Source organism: Danio rerio, chromosome 13, assembly GCF_049306965.1.
Source record: "Danio rerio strain Tuebingen ecotype United States chromosome 13, GRCz12tu, whole genome shotgun sequence".
NCBI classification, from domain to species: domain Eukaryota; kingdom Metazoa; phylum Chordata; class Actinopteri; order Cypriniformes; family Danionidae; genus Danio; species Danio rerio.
In genome coordinates, this window is record NC_133188.1 from 2,733,510 (window position 1) to 2,756,500 (window position 22,991).

Genomic DNA, 22,991 nt, shown 5'->3' on the forward strand with positions numbered 1-22,991 from the left:
TATATATATATCTTAATGAGCATTATAGATTAGCACATTTAATTTGTTAGTGCAATATCACTTGTTATCTCCCCATTGTATTATTCAGCGAACATCTTAATGCATCTTTCTTGTATAAACACTGTGTAAATAGTACCTACCTTCTATTATCACTAAGTGTAAATTGCATTTAGTACTATGTGCATACTGCAGTGCAAATAGCCACTTCCAATTTTTATCATAATAAGAAAGTTTCCTCAAGGAGTGGTTCAACCAATTCAACGTCCCTTCCGGGGTTCCGTAGTTATCTGCTCATGTGATGTCTGGAATAAAAGTGAAAGTGTAAATGACCAGACATTTTCGGTAAACGGAAATATTTACTTGCTTATGTAAAAGTGATAAGATTTCGGAGGGGCGGGGGGGGGGTCGAAATTTTTCGAGATGGATAATCGTAAACATGAAGATGAAGACCTGCCCGGAGATACATTTCCACACAGGTGAGAATTACCGATAAGATAAAAGAAGATAACGTGCGTTACTGCGCATCTTATGAAGCCGGAAACTCGTATGTTCATACCCCGAATCAGGCCCGGATTAGCTCATCGGGAGGACCGGGAGAATTCCCGGTGTGCCGGTCCTTTTTTGGTCGCGAGGGCCGGTGTCCCTAGCTCCAGAATCTGTTGCTCTCAGCAGTCACACTTTTTAAATTTATTTATTTACTTATTTACTTGACCACAGTCTTTTTTATTCATTATTTTACCGCAGCTCTGCTCTTTTCATATATAACCAGCCTGCAGGTTAATGATGATATAACTCAGATGAGTCACTTTTTATCATTCAACTGTTGTGGTTTAGTGATTAGCACGATAGATTGTGACGCCGCCGACCCGGGTTTGATCCTCGTCTGTTATGTTATTTATTTATTTATTTATTTATTTTTCATTTTTATTGTTAATACAGTTTAGGTTGTTGAACATTTAAAGTTCTAAAGCAGCTGTTTTCTCAACAAAAAAAGACGTGATAGTGTAATTAGAAACTGAATTGGAAATGTCTATATTTTAATATAATAGAGGTGGGCCGGTCTGAGGCTTGAAACTCCATGGCTGAAAAATGCCCCGCCCCGAAGCAATGTTTTTTGTTTGGTAAATATCTGTAAATATGCAGTAAAATTCTAATGTGAAAGCGTCTGTCATTAAGCTGCGCTGTAAAGCTGAACAAAAAGGGTTTATTTCACCCTCGAATTTCTAATTATGTGTACTTTTACCAAAGTGAAAAGCGATAACCTTGACATTCTATGCTCAGTATACAATGAAAAAGCAAACAGGATGTGCTTTATGCCATCATCTTGAACTTGTGCAGTGTTTTCTTTGTATTTCTTTGTTTTTGTTAAGTACATTTTGTAAGTTTTTTTTATTTTTGTGATCAATAATCGCTTTAAACCATTTATGTTACTGGATTTTGTGAACTTTCTGGAACATAGAAAATAATATTGTTTCTGTGAAGGGACAAAACTGTTTAACAAAAGATTTCAGAAGATATTATTAAAATGAGCAAAACTGAAATGAAGAGCACCAAGAGTCTCCAACAGCATAATTCACATTATTTGTATATTCATTCATTCATTTTAATCTGAGGTCGCCACAGCGGAATGGACCACCAACACTTATCCAGTATATGTTTTATGCAGCGGATGCCCTTCCATGTGCAACCCATTTCTGGGAAACATCCATACACACTCATTCACACACATACCCAATTCACCTGTACCGCATGTGTTTGAACTGTGGGGAAACCTGGAGGTAACCCACACCAACACAGGGAGAACATGCAAACTCCACACAGAAACGCCAACTGACCCAGCCGAGGCTCGAACCAGCAATCGTCTTGCTGTGAGGCGACAGCACTACCTACTGCGCCTATTTGTATATTTAATCACCTAAATCAGTTAGATTGTGTGAACAGCATTAACATGTGGTGCTTATCTTTAATAGACGAAACCCAGCAGAACCCAGCAGTGTGTCTGTAAAGAGTCATCAGTCAATGGATCCTCCAAATACGTTCAGGTAAATACTCTATTAAACTAGTTATCATTTAGAGTTTTCTGTCTCAGAATATAGAAATAATTAACCCTGTAAAGTGGCTAAAATTAATGCATTGCACAGGATGTTTATGAAAAGATCTTACTTAAGCTGTACAGGCCTGTGGTGGGCATGCAGTATATCCCAATGTATGGTACCATTTGAAAGCTTATAATCTCTATTGTCTACAGATCATCTACACTATCATTTTGGCATGTATATTACTATATTACAATTTTTTTGCTAAAATGCTATTTATTTTACTACAAGAAACTTATTTACACTGAATTTACACCCCCAATACAACAACTTTTGCGTACTACGTAATAAATACAGAATTATTTATTTTTTCCAGTGGTTGCTGACACTTCCTTTGTTTGTCGACATATATATATATATATATATATATATATATATATATATATAGAAAGTCTTATTTGTTTTTTTGTTTTGTTTTTTTGGATATAGAATAAAAGCAGTTTTAAATCTTTTAAACACCATTTTAAGGTCAAAGCTATTAGCCCCTTTAAGCTATTTTGTTTCTACAAAATACAGAACAAACTATTATGATTAGAAATGTGTTGAAGAAATCTGCTCTCCGTTAAACAGAAACTGGGGAAAAAATAAACAGGGGGGCAAATAATTCTGACTTCAACTGTATACATATTTTTTTTATTTTTATTATTATTATTATTATTTTAAATCAGGGGGTACACATTAAATGAAATGAAATACATATTTCATGCAATGAAATACAAGTCAAAGTACAGCCATAGTCATATCACCCTGAGCCCAAGATCGGTTACTCACTGAAGCCAAGCAGGGCTGAGCCTGGTCAGTACCTGGATGGGAGACCACATGGGAAAACTAGATTGCTGTTGAAAGGGGTGTTAGTGAGGCCAGCAGGGGGCGCTCAACTTGTGGTCTGCGTGAGTTCTAATGCCCCAGTAAAAGTGAAGGGGACACTATACTGTCAGTGAGCACCTACTTTCAGAATAGACGTTGAACCATGGTTACTGACTCTTTGTGGTCCATGGCACTTCTCGTTAAAAGTAGGGGTATAACCCCGATGTCCTGGCCAAATATCCAACACCGATCATGGCCTCCCAATCGTCCCCATCCACCAGATTGGTTCTATTGCTGTCTCTCCACTCCACCAATAGCTGGTGTGTGGTGAAGCACTGGCCCATTGTCCTGTAGCTGCCGTCGCATCATCCAAGTGGATTGAGATTGTGAATTGATTTGTGTGTATGGCCATGCACAATAAATACACATTTCATTACAAATAAATTTAAAAATCACTTCTTTCTTTTTATATTTGTGTTTTCCATACTGTCCTAACCTTTTCAGATTTGGGGTTATACAAATGAATGTATTGTTCCCCTCACAGAAGAAGAAAAATTGGGCATCAATATTTGCTTTAAACAGTTTATGTTTTGTGGTTCGTTATTAATTCTGTAAAGAGACTAAAGTGTTAGTACAAAGGATTTCAGTGATATTTTAAAATGAGCAAAACTGAAATGTGGATGAGCACTTTTTGTAAAGTCTATAATACACATTATTTGTATATTTAATCACCTTAATTAGATTGTGTAAACAGCGTTAACATATTATTGTGTTTATCTTCAATACACAGATCAAACCCAGCAGAACCCAGCAGTGTGTCTGTAAAGAGTCATCAGTCAATGGATCCTCCAAATACGTTCAGGTAAATACTCTATTAAACTAGTTATCATTTAGAGTTTTCTGTCTCAGAATATAGAAATAATTAACCCTGTAAAGTGGCTAGATTAATGTATGAAGTGAGTTGTTGAGGATGTTTATGATCTTACTTAAGCTGTACAGGCCTGTGGTGGGCATGCAGTATATCCCAATGTATGGTACCATTTGAAAGCTTATAATCTCTATTGTCTACAGATATGCATCATTTTGACATGTATATTAAATGTGCAATCCCCCCCTCCCCCCACAATAAATGGGTTACCAGTACTTTAATCACAATAAACTTTGAATACTACATGATAAAGACAAAATTCCCCTTTTTTTTTGGTTTGAGATTTTTAGAGCTCACAATGCGCTACACACTTCTAAAGAAGGTTTACGAAATAAAATTAAAAGCGCCTACTGCTCAGTTGTTTATCTTAGAACAGAAGCCTGCAGTCGTTTTTGTCAGACTTCTATTGATTTCTAAGAAATCTTGGAATTTCTATTTTTTGCTAATATGCATAATTTTGACATTTATTATACTGTAAGAAACTTATTCACACTGAATTTACCCCAACCTAAGCCAAAAAAACAGCATTTCAATATAACAATTGCAAAAACTCTTGCATACTACATAATAAAGACTAAATTATTTATTTTTTCCTGTGTTTGCTGACAGCTCTTAATCACTCCTGTCCCAACCAATTTTTTAACCAAAATTGGAATACGTGTTGATTTTACGTGTTTATTAAAAATGTATAAATAAATAGGCAATATTTGCTTTAAACAGTTTATGTTTTGTGGTTCATTATTAATTCTGTAAAGAGACTAAAGTGTTTGCACAAAGGATAAGAACTGAAATGTGGATGAGCACTTTTTGTAAAGTCTATAATACACATTATTTGTATATTTAATCACCTAAATCAGTTAGATTGTGTAAACAGCGTTAACATATTATTGTGTTTATCTTCAATACACAGATCAAACCCAGCAGAACCCAGCAGTGTGTCTGTAAAGAGTCATCAGTCAATGGATCCTCCAAATACGTTCAGGTAAATACTCTATTAAACTAGTTATCATTTAGAGTTTTCTGTCTCAGAATATAGAAATAATTAACCCTGTAAAGTGGCTAAAATTAATGCATTGCACAGGATGTTTATGAAAAGATCTTACTTAACAACTGCACAATTTGGAAGTTGGAAGAACGCTTGCAAAACGCATTTTAATGGAGTAATTTAGTCATACGTCTCAAAAGTTGTGAATGAGGGAGTGTGTAAATTACATTGACTTATTGTGTTTATCTTTAATGCACAGATCAAACCCTGCAGAGCCCAGCGGTGTTTCTATGAAGACAGGGCAGAGAACCAGAAAACACTGGAACAGGTACACAAAACACACTAGGGCAGGGATATACTTGAATTGAAATCGCAAACATGATTGAGCAGAGCAGATGTTCTCAAGAAAGGAAAGAGAAGGTAAAAGGTAAGAGAATGTATAAGAACATGCACAGAAACACACAAAGGTGGACAATTCTGGCTGTGTATTGATTTGTGTTCTGGGTCTATGATTGGCCTACTGTTTCCTGGCACAGAGAACAAGCATACATAATAAAAAAAATATTAAAGTTGACATAATAAAGAGTACATAATAAAAGATTTTAAGAACCAGCTTTTGCATTAAAGGCACAGGTAACAAAAACAGCTAGAATTTCCTAACAGCTTTACAGTAACTTTACAGACACATTCTGGAGACACAAAAGACTTATCTTAAATCTTGAAAAAGGGGTAAAATAGGAGCCTTTTAATGAAAATATTTATATATCTAAATATATATTAGGGGTGTTAAGTTATATGTATTCATCCTGAATCATCACAGCACAAGGGTCATGTTTTAGTTCTTTCACTATGATGCCAAATATAGTCATTGTTAAACAAAAGTTAAACATTTATTAATAAGCAATAGTCTGTCCAGATGAGTCAGGATTTAGACCAAAAAAACGCAGCAATGCAACAACTGAACAACTGGAGCCATTCAAAAAGAATGCACCTTTGTGTCTGAAAACACACATTGTAAACAGAAGCTTTAATGTTGAATGAACCTCACTCTCTCGAAATTGAATACGTAGCTGATCTGCCCCAGTTGCAACCCTGGCACTAGAAGTACTGCTCCGTTCACTTTGTGTGTGCTCTCACCTTTTACTTGTGTTTGCACTTAGATTGGTCAAAAGCAGAGGACCAATTTTGAGTATGGTAAACATACTTGACAATTCTTCACTCATAAGAAGATTTTTAGTTTTGTAAATGATTGTATCAAAACACTTAGGCCCAATCCCAATTCTATTTTCATACCCCTACCCCTTGAAACAGAGTGTGAAAAGGAAGATCTCACCCCTAAGAATTGGGACAGCACTACAGGACCTGCACACGTCATCATATGTCATCGTGATCTCATGCTTGATATGAGATCAGAGGATCGCGACTGCTTTAGTAATTACTGTTGTGCTATTTTTTAATTTTAACCAAACAATCTGAATATGCTTTAAAGGCACGTTTTTAAATCATAAATTGCCGGCAGCTAGCTCTCTGCAACTCTCACATGGTCGCCCACTAAAGCTAAGCAGGGCTGCGCCCAGTCAGTACCTGGATTGGAGACCACATGGGAAAGCTGGATTGCTGCTGGAAGTGGTGTTAGTGTGGCCAGCAGGGGGCGCCCAACCTATGCGGGTCCTAATGCCCAGTATAGTGAAGGGTATGTTGCTCAGTAAGCGCCGTCTTTCAGATGAGACGTTAAAAATTCCAGGAAGTCCTTCAAAAAAATAGTAGGGGTTTAAGCCATTTTAGCCATTATGGCCTCCAAACCCTCCCCATATTGTAATTGGCTTCATCACCGTCTCCTCTCCACCAATCAGCTGGTGCAATATGGCTGCTCTCATCCAGGTGGATGCTGCACACTGGTGGTGGATGAGGATATTCTCTCCAAAAATGTCTTAAGTGCTTTGAGTGTCCAGAAAAGTGCTAAATAAATGTAAGGACTTTATTATTGTTAAATTATTGCGGACCTCTATTCTGCCGCCCTATGCGCAGATATAACTGAGGATGCGCGAGTGCTGAGGGAGGGAGGGAGGTACATAACTGAGGACGCGGGTGGTAATGGAGGTGTCGCAGATGCCGCCCTCTCTATACTGCCGCCTAGGTTGCCTCTATGGACGCGCCGGCCCTGGTTATGATGTGCTCAACCACTGCATTTAACATACTTCAACCAGACCTTCTGTTATTTCTTCTCTTTTTCTAATGTTTTGTTAAACTGTGATCTGAATATTTCAACAATTTATACCACATAATTTTCCAAAGCATTAAGTTCCTAACTTACTAAACTAAAATGTCTCTTTACACAAAAATACTGTCATCAAATACATGTATTTAACAGGTTTTATTTTAAATCTTACAGCCATGTCAAAATCTACAAGTCATTCAAAACAAACATGCTGAAGAAATGTCAGTGTCTGTCTGAGGCAACAGTAATGCAGGGAAACACAACACTGCTGAATGAGATCTACACAGAGCTCTACATCACAGAGGGAGACAGTGGAGAGGTCAATACTGAACATGAGGTGAGACAGATTGAGGCACAATCCAGGAGTACAGCACCAAAGGACACAGCAATCAAATGTAGAGACATCTTTATACCTTTACCTGGACAACACAAACCCATCAGAACGATGCTGATGAAGGGAGTCGCTGGCATTGGAAAAACAGTCTCTGTGCAGAAGTTCATTGTGGACTGGGCTGAAGGGAAGGAGAATCAGGACATCCAGTTCATATTTCCTCTTCCTTTCAGAGAGATCAACCTGATGAAGGACAAAATACTCAGTCTTGCAGATCTTCTTCATCTGTTTTTCCCAGAAACCAAAGAAATGGAGATACCCATTGACAGATATAAAGTGTTGTTCATCTTTGATGGTCTGGATGAGTGTCGTCTGTCTCTGGACTTTAAGAGTAATGTGAGACTGCATAATGTCTCTGAATCCGCCTCAATGGATGTGTTGCTGATGAACCTCATTGCAGGGAATCTGCTTCTCTCTGCTCTCATCTGGATCACCTCCAGACCAGCAGCAGCAGATCTCATTCCCTCTGAGTTTGTCCATCGATTGACAGAGGTACGAGGCTTTAATGACCCTCAGAAAGAGGAATACTTCAGGAAGAAGATCAGAGATCAGAGTCTGGCTAACAAAATCATCTCACACCTGAAGTCCACCAGGAGTCTCTTCATCATGTGCCACATCCCAGTGTTCTGCTGGATCTCAGCAAGTGTTTTGGAACAGATGATGAGATCACGTAAAGGAGAGATTCCCAGGACTCTCACTGAAATGTACACGCAGTTCTTGATCATTCAGACCAACATCAAACATAAGAAGCACTATGAGAAGACTGTGGAGGACGAAGAGATAATCCTCAAACTGGGGAAACTGGCCTTTCTGCAGCTTGTGAAAGGCAACCTGATCTTCTATGAGGAGGACCTGAGAGAGTGTGGCATTGATGTGGCAGAAGCCTCGGTTTACTCAGGACTGTGCACTCAGATCTTCAGAGAGGAGCTGGGCTGGTATCAGGGAAGAGTTTTCTGCTTTGTTCATCTCAGCATTCAGGAGCATCTCGCAGCTCTACATGTGCTGCTTTCATTCTCGCTGTACAAGAGGGATGTGCTTAATGAAAACCTCAGATCAACACATGCACGTAAATTCACATGTCACACAATATCTGACCTGCACCAGAGAGCCGTGGACAAAGCTCTGCAGAGTAAAAATGGACATCTGGACCTTTTCCTCAGATTTCTTCTGGGTCTTTCACTAGAGTCCAATCAGATGCTCCTGAAAGGTCTTCTGACAAATCTTGGAAACATCTCATTCAGTGAAGAGAAATCAACAGAGTACATTAAAACAAGAATAAGAATGAATCCCTCACCGGAAAAATCCATCAATCTGTTCCACTGTTTAAATGAACTCGGTGATCCTTCTCTTGTGAAGGAAGTCCAGCAGTATGTTAGATCTGGATGTCTTTTAAACACCAGATTGTCCTCCTCGCAGTGGTCTGCTGTTGTTTTTGTTTTGGTGAACTCTGAGCAGCTGGATTCTTTTGATTTGAGCAAATATATAAGCAGAGAAAAACATGAAAACGTCATGACACCTGATGAAGTTCTTCAGAAGCTCGTGCCCGTAGTTGAAGCCTCTAGATCGGCTAGGTAAGTATTATTTGTGTGTGTGTGTTTGTTGTAGTGCAGTGCTTTATTTGTCTTTGTTGTTGATGGCAGTATACATTTTTTTCAATAATAAACTAATTAATAATAATAAATAAATACTCATTTTATTCACACAAAATATGTTTTGTGGAGGCATTTCCTCCTATTCAACATTAAAGGCTAATTATTTTGCCTTGAGGCTCTGCTTTAGTTCCTTTATTTGTTTCCCCATGGACCAATATACAGTGCATCAAGAAAGTATTGATAGCACTTCTCTTTTTCATGTTTGTTTATGTTACAAATTTATTCACAAATTAATTAATTGATTTCCTTAATATTCTACACACAATCCCTCATAATGACAATGTGAAAAAAGAGTTTTTGAAATTGTTGCAAATTTATTAATAATAAAAAAAAGCTGTAAAATCCAAGGTACATCAGCATTCACAGCCTTTGCTCAACACTCTGTTGATGCACCTTTGGCAGCGATTACAGCCTCAAGTCTTTCTGAATATGATGCCACAAGCATGGCACACCTGTCTTTGGGAATTTTTGCCCATTCCTCTTAGCAGTACCTCTCAAGCTCTATTAGGTTGGATGGGAATCAACGGTGTACAGCCATTTTCAGATCTCTCCAGAGATGTTCGATAGGATTTAGATATGGGCTCTGGCTGGGCCACTCAAGAACATTTACCAGTTGTTGTGAAGCCACTCCATTGATATTTTGGAGGTGTGCTTTGGATCATTGTCCTGCTGGAAGATGAACCATCGCCCCAGTCTGAGGTCAAGAGCACTCTGAAGCAGGTTTTTACTCAGGATGTCTCTGTACATTGCTGCATTCATCTTTCCCTCTATCCTGACTAGTCTTCCATGAAAAACATCCCCACAGCATGATGCTGCCACCACCATGCTTCACTGTAGGGATGCTATTAGCCTGGTCATGAGCGCTGCCTGGTTTTCTCCAAACGTAACGCCTGACATTCACTCCAAAGAGTTTAATTTGAGTCTCATCAGACCAGAGAGTTTAGTTTCTGATGGTCTGAGAGTCCTTCAGATGCCTGTTGGCAAATTCCAGCCGGGAAGTGGCTTCCGTCTGGCCACTCTACCATACAGGCCTGATTGGTGGATTGCTGCACAGATTGTAGACCTTCTGTTAGGTTCTCCTCTCTCCACAGAAGAATGCTGGAGCTCAGATAGAGTGACGTTCTGGTTATTGATCACCTCACCTGACTAAGGCCCTTCTCCCCCGATCACTCAGCTTAGGTGACTGGCCAGCTATAGTCCTGGTGGTTCCAAACATCTTCCACTTACGGATGATGGAGGCCGCTGTGCTCACTGGAACTTTCAGAGCAGCAGACATTTTTCTGTAACCTTCCCCAGCCTTGTGCCTCAAAACAATCTTGTCTCGGAGGTCTACAGACAATTCCTTTTTCTTCATGCTTGGTTTGTGCTCTGACTTGCACTGTCAACCCTGGGAGCTTCTATAGACAGGTGTGAGCCTTTTTAAATCAAGTCCAATCAACTGAGTTTACCACAGGTGATCTCCAATGAAGCTGCTGAAACATCTCAAGAATGATCAGTGGAAACAGAATGTACCTGAGCTCAGTTTAGAGCTTCACGCAAACGGCTGTCAATACTCATCTACATGTGATTCTTCAGCTTTTTTATTTTTAATAAATTTGCAACAATTTCAAAAAATCTTTTTTCACATTGTCATTATAGGGGATTGTGTGTAGAATGTTGAGGAAACAATGTGTAATAAATGACACTTGTCTCTTCGTTGATGTGGATAAAGACAGAATTCTGTAAGTAAAAGACATTTGCAGTATTAAAATGTTTATTATTGAAGTTCAGTTTATATGCATCAAACCTGCCCTGTGTGAAAGCATGGTGCCCAAATTCTGCCTCTATACAGTGTGTTGCCAATACTGGTGTAGTACAACTTTAAAAGCACTACTAAAAAACAAAACTTCAAAATCTCTATTGAAGACAAACATCAAGAAACGTAACATTAGTATTAGCATTTAAAATCAATTAATACGATTGCTAGTTTAAAATAAAGGTGTATTTTGACTAGCTATGTAGTGATTATATAACATTAAGTATACTACATGTTTTGTGTAAACCCATGTGTTTTTGTGCTGACAGTGGCTTTTACAAAAGGCATTTCTAGAGATTATTTTGAGGAAGAACATTCTCTCAGCTGCTTACCGAAATTTTAATCACATGATGAAACAAATCACATTTTTGAAAAACCACAGAAAACAAGGGAAAACGCATAACAGCGAAATTAACTTCAACCTCTGACTGGAAATTAAGTGAAATAACAATGTGTCATTGTACTGCAGGTACACTGTAAGCTGAAGAAATTACTATAAGATCATACAATTATTTTAATTAAAACTATTTTATATAATATATTAATGGTCTGCCTTTATACTATGCTATTATAATTGCAAAAATCTAACAAAAACATACCCACACAGATTACAGATTTAATTGATAAATATCTCTGTGTTAATTGTTTCTGCTGAACTGAGAGTGAAGATTGTGTTTTTCTTTTGCAGGTTAAGTAAGTGTGACATCTCAGATGAAGGTTGTGCTGTTTTGTCTTCAGCTTTGAGTTCACACTCCTCAAATCTCAGAGAACTGAATCTGACTGAGATTTATGTAGGAGATTCGAGAGTGAAGCTGCTCTTTGCTGCGCTGAAGGATCCTCACTGTAAACTGGAGAAACTGATGTAAGATCATTCATTGAAAAAATAATATAATAAATATAATACAATATATAAAATAAAATAACATAATTTATAAAATATTATAATATATGAAATAATATAATGTAATAAAATAATATAAAAATATAATATAATATAAAATCATATAAAATAATATAATAAAATAATATATGGTTTGGGTCACATTCTATGGTCACATTACAAATATATATACAAAAAAAAATTAAATAAATATATATATATATCAAAATAGTTATTTTGGCACAGTATGTTGTTCCCTTTCAGAGAATCATGGTGATATGCGTGACCTGAGATTTTGACTTTGCTCTTGCTGATCTGAGAGTGAATAGTGTGTCGTTGTTCTCCAGGTTGTTTAACTGTGGCATCTCAAATGAAGGTTCTGCTGATTTGGCATCAGCTCTGAGATCAAACTTAAACCTCAGAGAACTGGATTTGTCTGGGAATAAACTCAGAGATTCAGGAGTGAAGCTGCTCTCTGATGGACTGAAGGACTGTAAACTGGAGATACTGAGGTACGAGCCTACATTAATCTCAACTTAAACAAAATTTATTCCATTAAGAGTCTATCAATATAATCAAGAGCTTAAACAAGTTTTTTTCAATAATGGTTCTTATTAGATGACTTGGAGATTTGGTTTGGTGCTTACCGTGAACCTACTGTGGTCACATTACCTCTGTTTATCAAGTCAGACATTATAGCCATTTTAAATTAACAATGATGATAACAGTATTATTGCAGTTTGTCCCAATAAAATAAGAAACAAATCTAATTAAATGCAGTAATGTTATAGTACACTTTTTAACTTCTTGCTGTGAGGTGACAGTGCTACCCACTAAGCCACCATGCCACCCCCCAGTGATTCACATTATAAACAAAAGTCAACAAATATCTAAATTGCACACAGATTACATGTTAATTGATTAATGTATCTGTTTTGTCTTTATTTCTGCTGAACTGAGAATAAAGATTGTGTTCTTGTTCTGCAGGTTGTGTTATTGTGGCATCTCAGACGAAGGTTGTGCTGCTTTGGCTTTAGCTCTGAGATCAGCCTCCTCAAACCTCAGAGAACTGGATCTGATTGGGAATAGACTCGGAGATTCAGGAGTGAAGCTGCTGTCTGCTGGCCTGAAGAATCCTCACTGTAAACTTGAGGCATTGAGGTGAGATCAATCAAAATTAACAATAATAACAAATTATAATAACCAATGGTGTAGTTTTTTTTTAGTCTGGTTCTCATTAAGCCTGGCTCAAACTGTACAATATCAGACACGATTTGGTTGTCTGAGACCAATTTGAGAAATCTTAAGAGTTCTTTAATTCTATCCTAAAATCTGTGTGTCACGTCTGGCCTCTCTCAGCAAGGCAAAGGATTGTTGGAGTTATCATTGATAAACACTCACATGACATGGGAAACACAGGAGATTCAGAGACAACATGGGTTGTTAACAAGCATAACCAAGAGAATAGCAGACGAAGGACTGAACAACATACAGGACTATACATACACAGGACATGATGATTCTAATCACACACAGGGGATGAACACAGGTGAAACTGATTAACACAATGAAACGGCGGGAAACAGAACAAGGGAGCATGGAGAAGGTCACATGACGAAAGCACAGGCTGACACTGTGATCCTTGTTCATTGGTTTGGTGTGATCACAGACAGCTGTTTAATAGGCGTTGCGATTTTTCTTCTGTGAAAAGTGAACAGTCTATAAAAGTCACACATTACATTACTTATTTTATACTTAAATAGTTAAATACTTCAAATATTTCAAATGTAAACTTGTGCATTAACTTGAGCAGCTGTTTTCCCATGCTAACCATCTCTGTTTCAGCGATGCAGTTGTGTAGCTTTTTAAAATAAATGGTCATTTTTGCTAGAACAGGGGTGTCCAAACTCAGTTCTGGAGGGCTGGTGTCCTGCTGAGTTTAGCTGTAACTTGCTTAAATACACCTAATAAGAGCATGATTAGCTAGTTCAGGTGTGTTTGATTAGGGTTGGAACTGAACTCTCCAGGACACCGGCCCTCCAGGACTGAGTTTGCACACCCCTGTGCTATAACTTTGCATGAGCACATCAAGATCACCTGGAAAGAAATGCTGATGTCTTTTTTTCAGATGTTTCCATGTTGACTCGTAATATCCACGCTCCATTGATAATGCCTTTTTATAGCTGCGGTTTGTGCTTGATTTACCTACAGGGTTCATACACATTTTTACAAAAAAAAAAAATGCCAAGACTTTTTCAAGTCAAACTGAGTTTCAAGTCAATTTTCCTGACCTAATGTTTTATGTAATGTTCATGAATACATGGTAAATCATAAGAAAAACAATAAATGTTTAAATTTAATACAGCATATCATAAAACACACAACAATCTCTTTAGTTTCAACTAAAGAGCGAAAAAAATGTCATTGTTCTGCAGGTTGAAGAATTGTGGCATCACAAATAAAGGTTGTGATGCTTTGGCTTCAGCTCTGAGATCAGTCTCCACCGCAAATCTCAGAGAACTGGATCTGTGTGACAACAGACTCCGAGATTCAGGAGTGAGGCTGCTCTCTGCTAGACTAGAGGATCCTCACTGTAAACTAGAGAAACTGAGGTGAGATCATACATTAATCTGTTAATAGATGGGTTGCGGCTGGAAGGGCATCCGCTGCGTAAAAACTTGCTGGGTAAGTTGGCGGTTCATTCCGCTGTGGCGACCCCGGAATAATAAAGGGACTAAACCGACAAGACAATGAATGAATGAATTGTATAAAATATGGTGTCTCTTTTAGTCATAACCTACACCGAAAATAATTCCGGGTTCCACATTTGTGGTTGGACAACATGACAGAATTAATTTATTTTATGTTTATTTAGAAATCTAAGTAGATTGAACATAAAACAACCAAGTTGTCCCAAAAAGCCTTAAGAATTGTGTGTTTCAGCTCATTTTAAATAAGTAATTTAAGCAAACAGTTAACTTAATTTTTTGAGTGCAGTTAAATTTGCATATCAGGGTTCAGATCAGTTTATATCTGTTTAGCAGACACATTTCTGTGGCCAAAAATAAATCTATCGGTATTTACAAATTAGATAGCTATACGATAAAAGAAAATGCATGAAATTACTAGGTGTTAACAGGCTCATGTAATTTGGAAAAGGACTCGTACTTATCCAAGCCACTGGCCTTCAAAATACACTATCAAATTGTTTTAATTGTATTCTAGATTTGGATTAAAGTTCAGTGTTGTTACAGTAGAACTGTAGCAGATTTTCATCAGGTTTGTTTTTTTATTTGTATTTTAAAGTTTGAATAACAGTTTGAATAGAGTATGTAAATGAGCTGGCCTGTAGGTACATACTGTTTACATACATTTGTTGTGTGTAAGAAAATAAATCAAGTCATGAAAATATTAGTCATTAGATGCATATTGTCTTAAAACAAAACACAACACATGGTCTGTTGATGTTCTCACAACTTTGAAAAAGTGTAATTGTAAATTGTAATTTGACTCTGTGTTGATTGTTGTTTCTGCTGAACTGAGAACTGACCTTGTTCTGCAGGTTGTGCAATTGTGAAATCGAAGATTGTGCCGATTTGGCTTCAACTCTGAAATTAAATTCCTCAAACCTCAGAGAACTGGATCTAACTGGGAATAAACTTGGAGATTCAGGAGTGAAGCTGCTGTCTGATGGACTGAAGGATGCTCACTGCAAACTGGAGAAACTGAGGTGAGATCAGACATTAACCTTATCCAGATTAAATAAATAATTTTTTTCATTAGTTAGTAAGAGTTTTTTTTAATAACTGTGCCGCAATTAAAAACTGTTTACATATTCAGTGGTACAAAAGACATACTGAACATACTGCAAATAATTTTGCTTTCGGTTTGTCATTATTCTCCACAACATGCAAAACTAAATATTTTCAGCACACTTTTCAACTGCTAACACACTGCTTTCAAAAAATGTGAGATGTGCTCTAGAGTGGTGCTATCTTCAGGTTAAAGTATGTTGGGTTTTAGTTTGTGAGTGAGGGAAGGATGGAACGTGAGATTGACAGGCTGATCAGTGCAGCAAAGGTCTTGATTTACCTGTCAATCTACATTCATACTCTCACCTATGGTCATGAGCTTGATGAGCTGATACAAGCAACAGTAATGAGCAGGGCCAGACGGAATCTGCGGACATTTTTTGCCATTTTTGCGAAGAATTTTGGTAAAAATCTGCAGATTTCTGCGGAATTATTTTGGGAGTATCCAGCAGAGTATCATAACTAAAACCTTAATATATTAAATAAAAAGTAATAAATTACTGAATAAATTCAGATTTACACATTTACTCAAGTAAATAAACAGAATTAATAATGGGCTAAAAATGTGCAGAAATCTGCGTAATTCTGCGCATGCAGATTCCGTGTGGGCCTAGTAATGAGTTTCCTTCACAGGGTGGCAGAGCGCACCCTTATAGATAGGGTGAGGAGCTCTGTCACTCAGGAGGAGCCTGGAGTAGAGCCGCTGGTTCTTCACAACAAGAGAAGTCAGCTGAGGTTACAGGCATGTTCCTGGTTCCTGGAGGAGGCCTTGGGGAAGAGCCAGAACATGCTGGAGGGACTATGTCTCTCGCCTGGCCTGGGAACACCTCGGGATCCCCCCAGAGGAGCTGGAGTAAGTGTCTGGAGAGAGGAAAGTCTGACGTTCTCTCCTAAGACTGCTGCCCTAGTGACCCGGCCCTGGAAAAGCGGAAGAAAATAAATGAATAAACATTTAAGGGGAGCAAATTTTGGTTTTGGGAGTCTCCAACAACAGTCTAATATGCAGGCAAGGTCAAAAAACACTATTATTGTCCAATAATATGCATTTATTTTTAGCTTATTATCCCAGTGACTCCCATATGAATCGTTTAGCAATTAATTTTTTCCCAAACCTCTCCTTTGCGTGAGGCTAATCTGCGCTAATTGGACTGATGACCCACTCTGTTGTGATTGGTCGACTGGGTTCAGCGCGAGACTGAGAGAAATGCCCATCATGGCTATGAAGTAGCACACAGAGTATGTGAGAGCCCAATGCAAGAATGCAATAAAGCAATGCAGTTAAACACTAGTATATACTCTAATCTTAACACTGAACCCCAAGTAATAACAAAGACACACGTTCATCAGTATTATTCCACACAGCAGCAAAAGTTAAACTATTTTGAAAATTGACCCTGCCGCACATGTGAGGAACAGCTGATGGTGGCCAAAGCAAAGGCAATCAGCAGAGTATCGCCAGTTCAGAAACGCATTTAAAATCGGTAAAGGAAGAAGCACACGTCACGCGTTTTTAAAGTGGTTTTGGACACAATATGTGAACAGTCTCATACAGATTTAACCTGAGAGATACAGTACAAGCACTGATCTATAATAGATACGTGATTACAAGCCAATTGGGCTTATAACTAATAACACACAATTAAACACATATTTTGCAAAGTACACAAAACGAGGGGACAATTTTAATGACACTTTCATGTTATGATGCGGAGGAAGAAGAAACTGGTCCATATAAATTGTAAAAGTTACTGACTAAGTCCTTGTCAAAGTCTGACAAAGACAAAGTTGTCTCTGCTGCTGCTTCAATAGCAAACGGTCGGCAAATCCTGTATTGCAGCATAGGTTATCGCATTAAATAAGAAAATATTTAAATAAAAAAAAAAAAACTGGAACACACAAAGCACATGGTTGGCTATACTGTGGTGTTGTTGTAAAAATTAACTTTAACCCCTTATTCCCCTCAACCGAATCTGTCAGTGATCGTCATCTTCGCGTCATAATCAGTCCTGTAATCCCCTGCGCTCCACTGGTATCTGAAAGGAAAGTGGGTTCGCATTTTATCGGATCCAGTACTACATGTTTGGTAATGTACCATATTGAGATTGACACATTCAATCAACAAATCAGAACCCAACTCGATTCATTTATTCAACTCTCTCTGAGTCAAATATTTCGCTAAAGAATCAATAGTTTTAAACATGCTGCACTTTCAGATTTAAGCCTTAGCTGGATGTTTTCCTTAACTTAGAGCACACTGCATGGAAAGTCATTTTCAAAAACACATAATAGGGGCTCTTTAAGATGCAATGATTATAATTATTATTAATTATAAGTAATTATTTTGAAATATAGACAAACATTAGCATAAAATGATGGAATATTCCTTTTTATAACTAATTGTAATGATGTCCTGCTTTAGTCTCAACCATGTTTTGGTTGGTACATGCCATGATAATGTGTGGGCTATTCCCAACATTAGGGGTTGGCTGTGTTGCGTCAACAAGGGCATCTGGTTTCTAAAGTAAATAAAATGGTCTCAGATTAACACTGTCAGTGTTTGTCATTCAGAAGGCATACATTTCACTCATAACACACTGACCGCACTCTCAATTCCATTAGCCTTATTTATTATGTGTTATAAATTAAATGCATACTTTCTGGAGGAAAAACGTGGGCAGTGTTACAGTAAAACTTAACTGTATGTCTCTGTGTTTGTTGTTCTGAAGGTTGATTAAGTGTGGCATCACGGATGAAGGTTGTACTGCTTTGGCTTCAGCTCTGAGATCACCCTCCTCAAACCTCAGAGAACTGGATCTGACTGGGAATAATGTAGGAGATTCAGGAGGGAAGCTGCTCTCTGATGTAAAAGATGATCCTAATTGTAAACTGGAGACACTGTGGTAAGTAGTAATCACTTGCATATTATATGATAATGTCATTTGAGCTACCAGTCAACATTCAGAAGGCATACGTTTCAATTATTGACCTCAATTACTGTCTGCAGCAATGCTTCATAATGTGTGTGTGTTACTGTGTGTTTCATTTAGTACCTACAACTAATAAAGGATGGTGGTTATGGAGTCACTGCAGACTGTATTCAACAGAACTGAAGACTCAGTGCTGGAGACAAAAAAAAAGACTCTGGATTATATGGATATTTGCCTAATAACAGCATTAATGAACTGCTTTTTTAATCATCAACTCACATAAGGGTTACAGGTTTGCTCTTGATATTGGTGGGGACCTATAAATCCTTCACCAAACCCCATCACCCCCATCCCAAAATCACTTTACATTAATACTAACACTGCTAATCAATTTACTGGAATCGTTCATTCTTAATACAATCAGTTAAATGAAGAAATAGTGTAATGTTAAAGCAATGTTTAATAACTCACACAGAGAGAGTGTAATGAAGACCTCCATGTATATTAGCCATAGTGCAAATGAAACAGGTCTCATCTATAGTATCAGCATTAATAAAAATAAATGAAGAACAGGCTGTAGTTTTACTTTACACCTCTGATGTCAGATATTGAATAACCAAAAAGATAAAAACTTTGTTGCTTTACACGTGAGAGGATTCTGGACAGTGTTGATTAATTCATCTTTCCTTCAGTGTGAATAATAATAATAATAATAATAATAAACCAATAAATGGTTGCATTATGAAGAGTGGCATGATTCAGTTTAGGTCATAATTTCTCAAGATGAAATTCATTCATTCATAGTTTCATCCTTTACCATGTTACATTGACATATTTTACTAGCTAGTCTGATTGATACATTTCATCCTAACAAACAAGTCAGACTTATATTGTAAATGTGATGTACAGGAAACGTACAGTATTATAAATCCATGTATGTTGTATAATATTAAACAAAATCCATTTGTGTATAAATTATTTTTTTTTAAATACATTTCTTTAAATCATTTATTTCAATTACAATGTGCACTATTTTGTAAACCTAAATATAAAGAAATCTATGTATTATGTTACAAATAAAACTTCTTATAACACACACTGTTGTCTATATGATTATTGTCCAGTACTGTTATTACCGTCCTTATGAAAGCTTGCCTTAACAGCAAATGATTCTAATGAAATCATATTGACCCGGTTTACTGTATTAGCACAGATTATAGTTTCTCAAGTTTGTATGACTACTAAATATATAAGTATGTTATTATTATTACAAATATTGTTTATATTTTAAAGTCAGATTTCAAAGTTATGAATCAAGTAAATATTATTATCAATAGTTTTATAGTTTCTTTAAAATTTAAATGGCTAGACGGTGCTAATTTTTAGGTAGTTATTTTAAATGTTTGTTGTGAAGTTTTAACATTACTTGAACGTATATTTTAATGTTTATATACATACATTTCTATTACCCAAGTCAGATTTAAATGTTTGATTCAATAATGATGATAATAATAACAAAAATGAACATTCATTCATTTTCTTTTTGGCTTAGTCCCTTTATTAATCTGGAGTCGCCACAGCGGAATGAACCGCCAAGTTATCCAGCAAGTTTTACACAGCAGATGCCTTTCCAGCTGCAACCCATCACTGGGAAAATAATAAATATTATTATTATTATTTATATTATTTTTTAGCATTATTAATGGTATCATTCCTTTAGTTTTTTTTAGCTTTATAAAAGTTCATATTATTAAAGTGAGTTTATATGATTTTTTATTAAGTAATTATTTTGATTACATTTCTATTATAAAGATTATTATGTAAAAATAATAAACAATACTATGTATTTGTTTTTTTAAGTTCTGTAAATGTGTATTAATTTCTTTTAAATTAATACATGTCAGATTGGAGTTTTTATAATCTGACATGCATTAATTTAAAAATAAATGTATACACAGTAGATTTTTTTACCCATCTCCCACCATGCAAGTACATACACACTTCATTCGTTTTTGCTTTGTCAGTAGATCGTAGTGTATACTGTTTAATAATCAATTTTATTCATTCATTTTCTCTTCGACTTAGTCCCCTATTTATCAGGGGTCGCCACAGCGGAATGAACCGCCAACTTATCCAGCATATGTTTTACGCAATGGATGCCTTTTCACCAGCAACCCATCACTGGGAAACACCCATACACACTCATTCACACACACACACACACACACACACACACTATGGGCAATGTAGTTCACCCAATTCCCCTAAAGCGCATGCTTTTGGACTGTGGGGGAAACCGGAGCACCCGGAGGGAACCCACACCAACATGGGGAGAAGATGCAAACCCCACACAGAAATGCAAACTGACTCAGCCGATATACATATTTTGCTTTAAAAAGTAAGAGAAGGGTGAATGAAACTCTGGGTTTACTAAAGAAAACCCGATCCTCATTAGGTTAGGTTTATAGATTAGCTTCAGGGTAACGAACTCGGTTTGTTTTCACTCATCCTCCACTCTGAAAAGGGCAGCAGTTCTCCACACCATCCCAGTTCACAACGATCCCTGTCTTCTTGCTGAACAGGATTCCTTCTCCTAAAACAAAACAAACATAAAAAAGATTTTGTTATTAGACAATTAGTCAAATGATTCAGCAATCAAAAACCACAAAAGAAAAAAAATATTTAACACAATGAGCTCATTTACTATTTTTAAAACTAAGATTGTTATAATATTTGTAAATGAAAGCAGATCTGGTACTCATCCTCGAGTATGAAGGCGAAAACACCAGTATGGAGCTAATAGCTACATTTACCAAATCTAGACTGTACAAGTTGAGCTCGGAAATGTTGGTTTTAGGTTTATCAGCTAAAGCACTTCATATTTTCTCACACTTTCACAGTTTAGAATGAGAAGCTTACATCTAGGTGAAATACTGTAAATATTTATACCTATATATTTGTGTGATGTATACATAAATGAAGGGGAAAACGTCAGAAAATATTAAGAGCTTTAGCTGATGTGTACTGTATGATTATGAGAAGAGATGTTGCCTATTTCTGCTCTGTATGTACCGTATAGTTAGAGGTGTAATAGCATTGTTACTTGTAGTAAACCAGCCTCTAACCATTTACTGGAATCTTCTAGAAATACTTTATTCTTCTTTGCGTTTTGGTTCTGTCCATGTAATTCGCAGACGATTCCTAAAAATGCGTGCGCGAATGTCTGGCGAACATCAAACCTAAAACCAACCGAGCTAGTGGAGGTTAACTCCAGCACACAGAGAATGTAAGTTTGTCACACCCTGTCGAATTAAAAGCTTTATACATCCTTAATATAATTATGATCATAATTCTGCTCGCTTGAGTATCACAGACAGCGAAAAGCACGAGTGAACAGACTTTATTTACCTCAGACCGCTTCAAGGAGATGTGTGCATTTGACCCAAACAGGGCATTTATATATTTATTATTTTTGTGTGTACTCGTGTCAAGTGCCACTTAACCTTATACAGTCATAATTGATGAGTAAATGTGGTTTTATAGAGCACAACCTTACCTGTTCCTCAGGCACTTCATTTTCAATAAGCTTCCAGTCACGCCATCATCAACTCGCCGCGTTTGAATGCCTAAATGACAGCTTTAGTATAAGATCTTAACTAAATAACATCAATACTGTAAAATGAAATTGAAAATGGTCATCTCGACATTTCACTGCAAGTATATTAGCGACTGCAGATCTCCACTCGAGGAGCAGTTCTCGGCGGTGGACAAAAGCATATGAGCGTTGTGATTGGCCGGATCACCTGTCAATCAAACGGCCAACGACAGTTTAAATCTTTTTCACCTGTGACCGCAGAGAGTCCCAGCTCCGAAATGAACGCGTTGATCGGCCTTCAAGACATCATTTCTATCAAAAAAGTAGAGAAAATCCTGATTCGGACTTGTCTGGAACGCAGAAAATGACTTTGTGTTTTAATCGCCGCAATGCATTGTGGGAAATGTAAACAATCGCTAATTAAACGTTCAAAATGCTAATTAACACATATTTAAACAATAAAAGCAGCCCCATGTTGTTGGTAAACTCGTGTTTATTCTATTTTAATAGGATTTAGCAGCAGTTTAAAAAAACGCCTCACCGTGGAGGAGAAGCATGTCTCATATGTCTGGTATAAAACTAATTGACTAACCTGCGTTAATTGGATGTGTGGGAGAAACCTGGTATGGTATGGCTGGGCCACCAGAGTCCCCCAGATACTCAATGAGTGTTTGGCTGGCAGACAGGTGGCCCTACCTCCCCACACGATCCTCCCGAAGCTCGCACGCCCCTGGCGTACGGGCGGAGGCTTTTTGCATTTAGTTCATTACAAAATAAAAGTCTTATTTGTTTCATTATGGCTAGATTAAGAGCAGTTCTTATTTTTTAAACACCATTTTATGGTCAAAATTATTAGCCCCTTTAAGCTATTCTTTCCTGTAGTCTACAGAACAAACCACTGTTAT

At 37.1% G+C, this 22,991-nt stretch overlaps 2 protein-coding genes across 4 annotated transcripts in view; one reads left to right on the forward strand and one right to left on the reverse strand.

Moving 5' to 3' along the window:
* Positions 1–22,991, reverse strand: part of fbxo9 (F-box protein 9) — an 884,197-nt gene that overhangs the window by 396,804 nt on the left and 464,402 nt on the right. The gene's annotated exons all lie outside the window — the stretch shown is intronic.
* si:ch211-233m11.1 lies at positions 166–19,587 on the forward strand. 3 transcript variants are annotated; one of them, XM_005156492.4, is made up of 13 exons: positions 166–476; positions 1,971–2,042; positions 3,694–3,765; positions 4,742–4,813; positions 5,076–5,144; positions 7,209–8,996; positions 11,561–11,734; positions 12,100–12,264; positions 12,740–12,913; positions 14,188–14,364; positions 15,315–15,482; positions 18,291–18,464; positions 18,612–19,587. In XM_005156492.4, the coding sequence occupies exons 1-13, from the start codon at positions 421–423 to the stop codon at positions 18,622–18,624; spliced, it is 3,174 nt and encodes a 1,057-aa protein (XP_005156549.1). In that variant the 5' UTR covers positions 166–420; the 3' UTR covers positions 18,625–19,587. The 3 variants fall into 3 exon arrangements, 1 of the variants encoding a protein (XP_005156549.1); XR_012389076.1 differs by lacking the exons at positions 14,188–14,364; positions 15,315–15,482; positions 18,291–18,464; positions 18,612–19,587 and adding an exon at positions 13,796–13,978 and having other exon boundaries at positions 290–476; positions 12,740–13,663; XR_012389077.1 differs by lacking the exons at positions 14,188–14,364; positions 15,315–15,482; positions 18,291–18,464; positions 18,612–19,587 and adding an exon at positions 13,780–13,978 and having other exon boundaries at positions 290–476; positions 12,740–13,650.